This window comes from Geotrypetes seraphini, chromosome 6 (assembly GCF_902459505.1).
Source record: "Geotrypetes seraphini chromosome 6, aGeoSer1.1, whole genome shotgun sequence".
NCBI classification, from domain to species: Eukaryota; Metazoa; Chordata; class Amphibia; order Gymnophiona; family Dermophiidae; genus Geotrypetes; species Geotrypetes seraphini.
This window is the reverse complement of record NC_047089.1, coordinates 141,563,859-141,576,668: the sequence shown is the minus strand read 5'-3', so window position 1 is coordinate 141,576,668 and position 12,810 is coordinate 141,563,859. Positions and strand designations below refer to the sequence as shown.

Sequence of the window (12,810 nt, the reverse complement as noted above, 5' to 3'; positions counted from 1 at the left end):
GACTGTGTCCATTTTGAGACATCAGGAAATATGTATACCCTTTCACCTAAAAAGCAGCGTGTGAAGACTGCTGCACACGCTGCTGGAATCGCCAGGTTTGTAGTCGGGCCCGCGGGAAGGGAAGGGGGGGCAGCAAAGGGCTCGGGTCCCGGGCGGCGGGGTCAGTTTAAGAGCCGGGGCGGAATGTTGCTGGGCTCCTCGGTGGGGGCGCTGAGCGGCCGCGATCCCTCTCCTCCGAGACCCCCTCCCTCCCCCGCTGGAGGAGCGGAGATCAGCAGCTGGCAGTGGTCCCGGCTTGTGGAGTTGAGCGGCGGCTGGTGACGTAGTAAGTGCGCATGCGCACTCTTGTGGCCACATCCTGACGGAACAGGGAACACGGCTATAGAGTGCGCATGCGCGCTTATCATTTTATTATAGATGCTATTTCATTCATACTCTGAATCAAACAAAAGTAGGGATCAGACATAGCTTTTCCAAAGAGTGTTTTATTTCCTTTGAATAAAAGTTTGCTGGTTGGAAACCATCTGTCTGACCCTTACTGTTGTTTGATTCGGTCCAGTCCTTGCTTAGGGGTGTTATTTTATTGGGTTTCTTTACCTGATTTGTATTTTGATCAGATCCTATGTTTTTTTTTTTAATTATAGTAAATAATTTACCATCTGACTTGTTTCAGGAGCTTGTGCCCTTACTCCTAAGCAATTGCAGAGTCGCCGTTTGCTTCAGAATCAATTGATGCTTCCTTCAAGCAAAACTCAGGATTACAGCATTGAAGGAGATAAAAAAGGAATGAAAGGTAATCATATCCTTAAATGATTTAAAAATTGATGTTTCATTTCATTTTTTCCTTAATAATCATGGTGACATGGGGAAGGGGTTCATAACAGTACTACCAAGAGACCAGATGTGAAAACTTCTGATTACCAAGACAATCTTCAGGAACTTCAGGAAAGCCGTGAAAACCTTCCTCTTTACAAACCCAGCTCCCTAACGATCCACGTCTAACCACTGATAGAACATACACCACCTAATACGCCAAATGGAATCTCACTAAAACTCGCATGCCACCGCGAATATAACCATAATTAGTACCACATTCTCCACCAATCAAAGATGCACCTACCTGCTAAGAAAAGCTATTTTACCATATGTTATGTCTACACTGTAAAGTCTGTATGTCTATACTGTAAATGCTGTAAAGTCTGTATTTCTCACTAAAGTTTGTCCTATGCTATGAATGTACTCTTGTAACCCGTTCTGGGCTCCTTTTGGGAGGATGGGATAAATAAATACCGTATTTTTTGCTCCATAAGACAGACTTTTCCCCCCCAAAAAAGTGGGTGGAAATAAGGGTGCATCTTATGAAACGAATATACCACCACACCCCCCCCCTTCCCCAGAAGTACCTTTAAATTGTGGTGGTCGGTGGATGACTGCCTGCTGATTATATCGGGGCCCACAGCACACAAGTGTGCTAATGCCTTGGCCCGTGACATTTCCTAATTGTGCTAACTGGATGGCTGCCTGCTGATTACCGGTATATTGGGGCCAACGGCGCACAAGCCATTCAGACGTGGCGCGTGCCCACGCAGCAGAGCGCTTGTGCGCCACTGGTCCGACATAACAGTAATCAGCAGGCAGCCGTCCAGCGAAGCACCAGTGACCAGCACAATTAGGAAGTGTCGCAGGCCCAGGCATTAGCGGGCTTGTGTGCTGTGGGCCCCTACATAATCAGCAGGCAGCTGCCACCGACCACCATAATTTAAAGATACTGCCGGGGGCCTGGGATGGAATTAAAGGTACTGGGGGGGGGGCTATGTAAAAATGATGACTGATTGTGGGTGGGGCTGGGACAGAATTTAAAGGTGCCAGGTATATATTAGTATACAATTTGGTTAAGAATGGTTTTTTTTTTCCTTGTTTTCCTCTGGGGTGCTACTTATGGAGCGAAAAATACAGTAGTTATCTGAGAAAAGATCCCCTTTAGTACAACTGATTCATAAAGATTTGTTGTGACATGCAGAATATGTATTCAATAAAGAATACTTTTACTTTTCTTTTGAAGCAAGAACAGGACATTGAGACTACTTTCTATTCTTTGACTTAACCTTTTCCTATCGTGTGTCCCGGATGACGGGACATTCCAAAAATGTCATTGCCATCGTATGTTCCATACTAATAAAGAGCCAGGAACACAAAATATTTGAATTTACAGACTTATGACTTATTTACATTATGTTTACAATAGCTGTAAATGATAACGGTAAATAATACAAAACTTTGCTAAAATAATTACGATTGGAACCAGCATAACATAAAATGTATTACGATAGGAAAAAGTTAAGGATTGATTCTGATTGTTCATTTAATTGCATTTTGTTCTTTGGCTGTCTCCTGATGCAGGCGTTGTACGCTGAAACATAGCTCATGTTGGATCAATAAAGACAAGCCCTTGTTCAAAGAGGCCTTTTGTGATTTTTTTTTTTGCTATATTCAATAAAGAATGTTCCAATGCAATAGTAATGGTATTTGCTGAAATTAAGGGTTGTCCATGCCTGCTCGCGTACATTCTGCAGAAGATGTCAATCATAGCTTTTTAGATGCTCCTCCTTCTTTGTGGTCTCTGCTGTCCTCATAGAAACATAGAATATGATGGCAGAAAAGGGCCACCGGCCCAAAAAGTCTGCCCACTCTAAGGACCCTCCCCCCTAAGCACTTCCCCGAAGTGAACCCACATGCTTATCCCATTTTTTCTTAAAATCGAGCACGTTGCTTGCCTCAATTACCTGAAGTGGAAGATCATTCCAATGATCAACCACCCTTTCGGTGAAGAAATATTTCCTAGTGTTACTATGAAATCTCTCACCCCTGAGTTTCAACGGATGCCTTCTTGTTGCCATAGGTCCTGTAAGGAAAAAGATATCTTCTACCTCAATACGGCCAGTAACATATTTGAATGTCTCTATCATATCTCCCTTCTCTCTGCATTCCTCGAGAGAGTATAGCTGCAACTTACCTAGACGTTCTTCATATGGGAGATCCTTGAGTCCTGAGACCATCCTGGTTGGCCATTCGCTGAACCGACTCCACTCTCAGCACATCCTTTTGATAATGTGGCCTCCAAAATTGAACACAATATTTCAGATGAGGTCTCGCCATGGACCTGTACAAAGGCATTACAACTTCGGGATTCCGGCTGACAAAACTTCTTCGGATGCATCCCAGCATTTGCCTAGCCTTGGATGAAGCTTTCTCTACTTGATTGGCAGTCTTCATATCTTCACTAATGATTACTCCTAGGTCCCATTTTGCGGCAGTTCTTGTTAAGGTCTCACCATTCAGAGTGTAAGTACTGCATGGATTTCTGCTGCCAAGGTTCATAACCTTATATTTTTTGGCATTAAAGCTCAGTTGCCAAGTTGCGGATCATTGTTCCAGTAAGAGTAGGTCCTGCGACATACTGTGGGTCATTGTGCTTTTGCCCACTATGATGCACAGTTTAGCGTTGTCGGCAAATAATGCAATTTTACCTCGAAGTCCATGAGGCAGGTCCTGTACAAAGATATTAAATATGATGGGACCCATGACCGAGTTCTGCGGCACTCCACTGATCACTTCCGACGCTTCAGATGGAGTACCATTTACCACCACCCTCTGAAGTCTGCTGCTGAGCCAATCTTTAACCCATGCCGTCAATGTTTCCCCTAATCCCAACAAACTCATCTTGTTCAATAACCTACGGTGTGGGACACTGTCAAAAGCCTTACTAAAGTCCAAGTACACGATATCCAGGGACTCTCCCATATCTAGCTTTTTTGTTACCCAGTCAAAGAAACTGATTAGATTGGATTGGCAGGACCTTCCCTTTGTAAATCCATATTGGTAGGGATCCCTTAGTCTCTCATCATCCAGGATCGTATCTAATTTGTGTTTAACCTTTTCCTATCGTAATACATTTTATCCCAGGACAAGCAGGCAGCCTATTCTCACATGTGGGTGACATCATCCGAAGGAGCCCCGATGCGGATGCCTCACAAGCAGACTTGCTTGAAGAAACTAGAAGTTTCGAGTCGCCCGCACCATGCAGGCGCGAGTACCTTCCCGCCCAGCACAGGACGCGTCTCCTCAGTTCATATTTTTCCGCGGAGCCGAGAAGTCCGTCTTTTGACTCTCTGCGTTCAACTTCGTTCACTTTTTGCCTTCTCTACGACCGTGGTTCGTGTTTTCTCTTCATGAATCGTTGTTTTATTTTGTTTTCATTGGTTAGTTTAAAAAAAACCAAAAACAACTTTTAGTCTTCCATTCGTTCTCCAAGACGGGCCACTCTGCCGTAGCCTGCGAGCTTCAGCTTTGCAGCAGCTATTTTTTGGTCTATGTCCCAACCTTTTACAGGCTTTAAGGAGTGTAGCAAGTGTTGGTGCGCGATCTCCCTCACGGACCCTCACAGACGCTGCCTCAAGTGCCTTGGGCTGAAACATCATCCAACGTCGTGCCTGCCTTGTCAAACACTTCAGCCTCGTGCTTTCAAGTGTCATTGCATATTGGTGGATAAGCTCTTTGACGAGTCTCCAACTGATCCCTCGACCTCGAAGGCGTCTTCGGCCTCGACTTCCATCGAGACTCTTGCGCCTCCTTCCACCTCGAACCTCATCAAACCTTCATCATTTGCAGCGGCTCTTGCTTCGACGTTACCTGCTGTATCTTCCCCTGTTTCCTCAGGTCAGATAGCTCAGCAATTGGTTCCGTCGGTGGTGATTAAAGTGTCCAAGACTGCTAAGTCGAAGCACACTCACACTGCCTCGAAGGAACCTCCAGCCAAGGCAGGTGGACTGGTTTCAGACGCGGATCCACCCTTGCCGGCTTCTTTTCAGACCATATTAGAGAAGCAGTTTCTTCAGTACCTTACTATTATGGGTCCTAAACTGCTTCCTATTATCTTGCCTGGGCATTCAGCAGACTCCCGCGAGGTCGAGCTGCTTCCAATGTCCCAGTTGGGGCTTTCACACTCTTTGCAGGGAGCAGAGTCTCTGCGAGTGTCTGGTCTGTCATCAAAGCACGAACAGCAAGGAGCAAATTCTTTGCGAGTGCATCGAAGAGAATCCTCACACTCTCAGCAAGGAGCAGAGTCTTTGCGAGTGCATCGAGGTTCCTCCTCCAAGCCCCTGGAGCTTCGATCTACAGCCTCTAGCCCTATCCACACATTGGCATCGTCTGCTTGTGTCTCTGAGGCAAAATCTCCTCGATCCTTGAGATCTGGTTCTCGACACAGCTCTCATCATCGTTCGAGGACTTCATTGAGGCATTCTTCCAAGCATTGTTCTTCGCAGGACATTCCTTCTTCCTTGAAGCCTCGTTCTACTCCGACCTCAACCAGACCACCGACTCCTCGGTCGAGGTCTCTGATGCCAGACCTCGAGGATGTTCCAGTCTCAGTTGCCTCGTCCAAATCACCAGGTTCCTTCGATGCTTTTTTCCATGCAGAAGCTTCTTCTTCGACACAAGCTGCCTCAACAGCCTCGAGTCCTTTTCGAGACCAAGCCTTACCAGATCAGCTATCTTTTTCATCTTTCCTGCGACAGATGGCTATGGACTTGGATGTAAAATTGGACACTGGCTCCAAATATTCTAAGGAATATCTAGAAATCATGCATCTCCCTCAGCCTCCGGCTAAGAGTCTCAAGCTTCCACTTCATAAGCTTTTGAATCAGACTTTTGCTCGGTGCATGGAGACCCCTTTTTCCATACCAGCAGTTCCAGGAAAATTGGACTCGAGATATAAAACTGTGCATCACAAGGGCTTTGACAACACACAGCTTTCTCATCAATCCCTGTTTGTTGAATCTTCCTTGAAGAGATTCCATCCTTCCAAGGTCTATGCCACAGTTCCTCCTGGGAGAGAGGGGAAAACTATGGACAAATTTGGACGTCGCATCTACCAGAATGCTATGATGTCCTCTAAAGTCCTCAACTATAATTTTTATTTCATTGCTTATTTTGAATTTCTTCTTTCCCTTCTGCCAAAGTTTTTGGCTTATATGGACAACCAAATGCATTTTGAGTTTCAACAACTGATTGCTTCTTTCTCTCAATTACGTCTCTATCTCCTTCAATCATCTTATGATGCTTTTGAGTTATGTGCCCGAGCGGCTGCTTGCTCAGTGGCTATGCGTCATCTAGCCTGGCTTCGAACCATTGACATGGACTCTAATCTTAAGGACCGCTTAGCTAACCTTCCTTGTCAAGGCAACAACCTCTTTGACGAATCCATCGAGGCAGCCACCAAGAAATTATCTGACCATGCGAAATCGTTTGCTTCCATCGTCAGACCCAAACCAAAACCGGCTCCAGCCAAACCTACACGCCCTCCTGTCATCTATCAAAGGTGTTTTCCTCCAAAGCCAGCTCCTTATACTCGCCCTCCTCTGAAAAAGAAACATCCTCAGAAGCAACAACAATCCCAACCTTCTTCTGTACCTAAGACTTCTCAGCCTTTTTGACTGTTTACAACAGAGCATAACCTCCATCGTTCTGTCTCTGTCTCCATTTCCCCCTATAGGAGGTCGTCTCCATAATTTTTACTGCCGATGGACGATAATTACATCCGACCTCTGGGTACTTTCCATCATCAGGGAAGAATACTCTCTTCATTTCACTCAGGTTCCACCAGAGCTTCCTCCAAGAGATTATCCTTCCAATCCATCCCAGATCGCCCTTCTTCTTCTGGAAGCTCAAGCTCTGCTTCATCTCCATGCCATCGAACCAGTTCCCTTGGAACAGCAGAACAGGGGGTTTTACTGCCGTTACTTCCTTGTTCCGAAGAAGACGGGCGATCTGTGGCCCATTCTAGATCTCAGGACTCTCATCAAATTTCTAGTCAGAGAAAAATTTTGAATGTTGTCCCTGACATCTCTTTATCCCCTTCTCGAGCAGAACGATTGGTTATGCTCTCTGGATCTCAAGGAGACCTATACTCATATTCCAATCCATCCGGCCTCCCGTCAATACCTCAGATTTCGGGTGGGGAATCTGCATTAACAATATAGAGTTCTACCCTTTGGCCTGGCCTCGTCTCCCAGAGTATTCACCAAGTGCCTGGTAGTGGTAGCAGCAACTCTAAGGAATCATGGTTTTCAGGTATTTCCCTATCTAGACGACTGGCTTATCAAAGATTCCACATCTCAAGGGGTTATTGTAGCGACCCAACGGACTATCGGGTTCCTACAAAGTTTGGGATTCGAAATCAACTTTCCCAAATCTCAACTTCAACCCTCACAGACTCTACAATTCACTGGAGCTGTTCTGGACACTGTCCAACTCAGAGCATTCCTCCCTCAACATCTGGAAGCTCTTCTACAACTTTGTCACACAGTGTCTTCCCGCTCTTCCATCTCGGCAAGACACATGATGGTACTTCTGGGTCACATGGCCTCCTCAGTACACGCGACTCCTTTTGCCAGACTTCACCTCAGAATTCCTCAGTGGACCATGGCATCTCAATGGACGCAAGTTTGCGACCCTCCTTCCCGACACATTTCAGTCACTCCTTCCTTCAAGAAGTCTCTCCGTTGGTGGATGCTCTCTTTCAATCTTTCCAGAGGCTTGCTTTTTCAAACGCCCCCCATCAGAAGGTCCTCACGACAGACTCTTCGACCTACGCTTGGGGCGCTCATATCGATGGTCTCCGTACTCAAGGCCTCTGGACCAGTACAGATCATCTGTGTCGTATCAATCAGTTGGAACTCAGAGCGATCCTCAAAGCTCTCCATGCTTTTCAACATCTCCTTCACGATTCAGTAGTCATTCGCACGGACAACCAAGTCGCCATGTATTATGTCACCAAACAGGGAGAGACAGGGTCTGCCTCCCTTTGTCAAGAAGCTCTGGAAGTTTGGAACTGGGCAATCCATCACAACACCTTCCTCAAGGCTGTCTACATTCAAGGGGCGAAGAATTGCTTGGCGGACAACTTGAGTCATCTCCTGCATCCTCACGAATTGTCACTTCATTCCTCGCCTCTTCATCACATTTTTTCACAGTGGGGAATGCCTCAGATAGATCTCTTTGCAGCTCCCCACAACTATAAACTGCCTCAGTTCTGCTCCAGGATATACTGTCCTCACCGCCTTGAGGCAGATGCTTTTCTTCTGGAATGGATGAGTCTTTTCCTCTACGCATTCCCTCCTTTTCCTCTCATTCTCAAGAATCTGGTCAAGTTGAAGAACGATCATGCCACCAAGATTCTAATCACTCCTTGATTGCCGAGGCAACCCTGGTACTCCCTTCTACTTCAACTCAGCAGCAGTGAGCCATACCTTCTACCAGTTTTTCCTTCTCTGCTTACACAGAGTCAGGGATCTCTGCTTCATCCCAACCTACAATCTCTACACCTGACAGCTTGGTTCCTCTCAACATAACCCCTCTTCAGTTTTTTCAATCTGTAAGAGATGTTTTAGAAGCTTCTAGAAAGCTTACCACTAGACAATGCTATCACCAAAAATGGACTAGATTTTCTACATGGTGTTTTTCTCATCATAAGGAGCCTCAGCATTCCTCCTTATCTTCTGTTTCGGACTATCTTTTGCACTTATCCAATTCTGGCCTCAAGTCTACATCTATACGAGTCCATCTTAGTGCAATTGCGGCTTTTCATCAGCCTATTGAAGGAAAACCCCTTTCTGCTCATCTGGTGGTTTCCAGATTCATGAAATGACTTTTCAATGTCAAACCTCCTCTCAAACCACCTCAAGTGGTTTGTGACCTCAATGTTGTCCTTTCTCAACTCATGAAGCCTCCATTTGAACCAATTGATAAGGCTCATCTGAAGTATCTCACTTGGAAAATGGTGTTTCTCATTGCCCTCACTTCTGCTTGACGAGTCAGTAAAAGATTAATCAACGTTTCCATAAGTTTACACACTATCGATGTAAGACTTACCGGTCTGTAATTTTCAGCCTCCATCCTGCATCCCTTTTTGTGCAGCAGAATTACGTTAGCTGTTTTCCAGTCCAATGGGACTCTTCCTGTACTCAGGGAAAGATTGAAGAGCATAGCTAACGGTTACGCAAGGACATCTCTCAACTTCCTAAGTACTCTGGGATGTAGATTATCCGGTCCCATGGCTTTGTTCATTTTGAGCCTTGATAGTTCTTGGTAGATGCTGCCGGCGAGCATGGAGGTGTCATTCTAACCTGCTCCCTTTATTTCTATATTTTTGCTGTGTTTTTTTGCAGTCTCTTTTGGTTGTTCACAGATTTTACATGGCTTCAGGACTAGCTGTGCCTGCTTGGAGAGGAGCAGACTCTGTCTGCAGCTAGCAGATGCATCCTTCAGGGACCTGTTCAGCTAACCTGCTGAATATTTGTGAAGGTCAGTGTTCCGGGCCATCAACATTTGCTTGCATCCTTGTCTCAGTCAGGTGCTTGAGCGCAAGCTGTTAGGCATCAACATCATCCTTCGGGGTACTCATAGTGCTTGCTGTGTTTTCAACCCCATCCTTCTCTTTTTTGACAGCTGTTGTGGCCTGGAGGGGTGGAAGTTCAGTCTGAGTGAGGTCTGACTTGCAGGCTGAAGATCTTGGCATGGCATCTGACCAGTGGCTTGAGGCAGAAAATCCCTCCAGTTCCAGCTACTCCCTTAAGGAGCTGAGGCAGGCTGCAGCACCTTTACCTCTGCACAACATCTGTTAGTACAGGCTGTGACAGCCTATAGAGAAAATTGGGGGAGGGAGGTCTGAAAAACTATGTTTTGACAGTTTTTACAGACAGAGCCTTATTTCCTCCCCACACCCTTAAAATTCTATTTTTAGTAAATTTTGGTCAGCCCTGAAATGTTTTAAAAGCCATTTTTTGGCACCAAAACACTATTATGGTGGTCATCTTGGCTTCCCAATTTTTTTCCCCTAAGTTCTCAGACTTCCTTAAAACCCCTCATTTTGTCTCAAAATCAATAGGGATGGAGTCCTCAGACGCTAATACCCGTCTATGGGGAAAGTGTCCACAATTTATTTATTTCTGTTTATTATTCCTATCTTCCCAACTTCCTTTTGTATTTACCTTAATTTGTTTTTTTTTTCTATTACAATTGCATTTCTCCCCCCCCCCCCTTCCTATTGTTCCTCGGGGCTCTATAGTGCCAATTACCCCATATGTACTCGCCAATTAGTCATGTATGTCTTATTTGTCAAATCCCTAGTAGATTTGTTATCTTGGTCTGCTATGTTCAGTTTGTCAAAATATTTATTTGTCTTTGTTATTTTTTTAAAATATTTTGTAAATCACTTTGCATTTTTGAATAAGCGTTTAATCAAAAACTTGAATAAACTTGAAACTTGAATATCATGCCTTATTTGTGCTAGATAGGCGACTGAACAACACCCATGTGCCACGTGCTGTGTGGCACAGGGAGTAGGGGCAGGAGCTTTGGTCTTAGCCCCTAAGCAAGCATCTAGGATTGGAAAAAGGCAGATGGAAGCCATCAGGGTGAATGCAGCATCTTCCAGGGTCCTTGGACAGCACTTCTGTGCAACATAAGGGCAAAGAGGTTTGCAGGTGAAGAAAAGGTATCTGCTCCACCCTGAGGGACAAGGAGACTTGCTCTCTCAGGCCTTTACACCAGAGTTTATTAATCTCATCTGGCAGTTTTATGCACAAGGCAGAAACCCACCAGTCCAGTCCACAGGCAAGCAGACCAGCATGCAGACCTTATTGGAATCTCAGAGTGCTTCCTTTTGACCTCTAAAAGTGTAGACTATTCTGGACTATAATGGTCTTTCAGACAGGGACTCAGAGGATGAGGGATCGGATCTGATCCCTTTACTGAGGCTTCCCTGAAGGGTAACACAGCCTCCCATTCAGAGGACCAAGAGTTATTGGCTATGAAGCAAGGAGAAGATAGAAACATAGAAATGGGGGTGGCAAGATGGCGACGGTGTGAGGACTCGAGAGAGATGCAGTAAAGAGCTAACAGTTTCTGCTTTCCTCACTAAACATTGTGGAAAGGGGTGATTAGGGTCATTTCCTAGCTGGCCCTGGCGTCCACCCCTGTTTAGCAGACTTTAAATCGCTTCTTCTCGGTCCCCTCGGTAACTGTACAGTGGAGACCCCAACGGGCGGAGACAAGAGGGAGTTTTTCGCCCTTTCGGGCATGGAAATTTTGCTTTCTCCTCCGGGTTCCCTCCACCTTCTGTGTCCAGCGACTGCCGAGGCGCTGAGGCAGGAGACATGTGATCCCAGAAGTGGAGACGCAGGGTCTCCCAGCGAGGGCACGATGTCCACGGCAGATCAACTGATGGCTGAAAGCGAGAGGAGTTTTCGTCCTTTCCCGTGGAGGGGTCCTTGAACAACATTTGGCTTCTCCTCCAGCGAATGGAGAGTAAAATGTCTAAATCAACAGAAGAGGTAACGAAAATAACTGATAAACTTGACTCTTTAACAAAAACTGTTAAATTAATGAAATCGGACTTTACAGGCCAAACCATGCAAATGCAGGAGGAAATTCATCAATTGCAGCAGTTCAAGATAGCATCAATTAAAGACAATACCTCAAAAATAGGAAATTGGAACAATTTGAGAATTTTAATAGGAGTTTAAATCTTCGTATCCTAAATTTTCCACAAATTCCAGGTGCGTTACCCCTGGCTTTATTAAAAAGGTACTTGATTGAAAATTTAAGAATTTCCTCAAATTGTATTCCTCCAATAAATAAGATTTATTATTTAATAAATAAAAAGATTCCTGGAAGAGAAGAAGAATAAAAAAGAAAAAGGAAAAAAGAACAATGAGATAGATTTTGCTAATGTGATTGCTCTTCTTGAACAAACAATAACAGCTGACACTGATAGAGCTATGCTCTTAGTATCATTTGTATTTAAGCAGGACGTTAACATGATTTTGAAATTGTGCTTCAAAAATTCTCAAAAACTATTTAGGGGAACAGAAAATATGGATATACCCTGATGTCGCTAAGACGGAGGAAAGATTTTCTTTCTATGCGTCAAGAAACTATTAAGTTAAGAGCTACGTTTCTTTTAGCATATCCCCGCAAGTGTTGGTTAGGTACTTAGGAATCAAATACACTTTTTTTTCTCCAAATCATCTGAAGGAGTTTTTAGATGTTAAGAAAATTGTCAAGGAATGATGAAAGAGGGGTTTTGGAAAGTAAAGCAGTTGTTAAGATACACTAAGCCTTTTTCTTAATTTAACTAATTTCCTCTTTTTCACCTCTTGTATAGTTTGACCATTCTCCCCAATATTGTGGTCTAAGAAAGGGAACATAAGACCATAAGAAATTGCCTCCACTGAGTCAGACCAGAGGTCCATCCTGCCCAGCGGTCCGCTTCCGCGGTGGCCCATCAGGCCTAATTGCCTGAACAGTGTCCATGACTAATTTTGTAACTGCCTCTAATCCTATCCCTATTACCTACCTCTACTCCTATCTGTACCCCTCAATCCCTTTGTCCTCCAGGTACCTGTCCAGACCCTCTTTGAAGCCCTGTAGTGTGCTTCTGCTTATCACATCCTCCGGTAGCGCATTCCATGTATCCACCACCCTCTGAATGAAAAAGAACTTCCTGGCGTTTGTTCTAAACCTTTCCCCTTTCAATTTCTCCGAGTGCCCCCTTGTGCTTGTGGTTCCCCGTAATTTGAAAAATCTGTCCCTGTCCACTCTTTCTATGCCCTTCATGATCTTGAAGGTTTCTATCATGTCTCCTCTAAGTCTCCGCTTTTCCAGGGAGAAAAGCCCCAACTTCTTCAGTCTGTCAGTATATGAGAGGTCTTCCATACCCTTTATTAGCTTAGTTGCTCTTCTCTGGAC

At 44.9% G+C, this 12,810-nt stretch overlaps 1 protein-coding gene across 1 annotated transcript in view; it reads left to right on the top strand.

Moving 5' to 3' along the window:
- The window catches only part of LOC117362913 (fibrous sheath-interacting protein 2-like), a 655,319-nt gene that overhangs the window by 470,889 nt on the left and 171,620 nt on the right, over window positions 1–12,810 (top strand). The window contains exon 10 of the mRNA XM_033950005.1: window positions 674–793. Within this exon, the coding sequence (XP_033805896.1) occupies window positions 674–793 (120 nt within the window). The remainder of the gene's footprint in view (window positions 1–673; window positions 794–12,810) is intronic.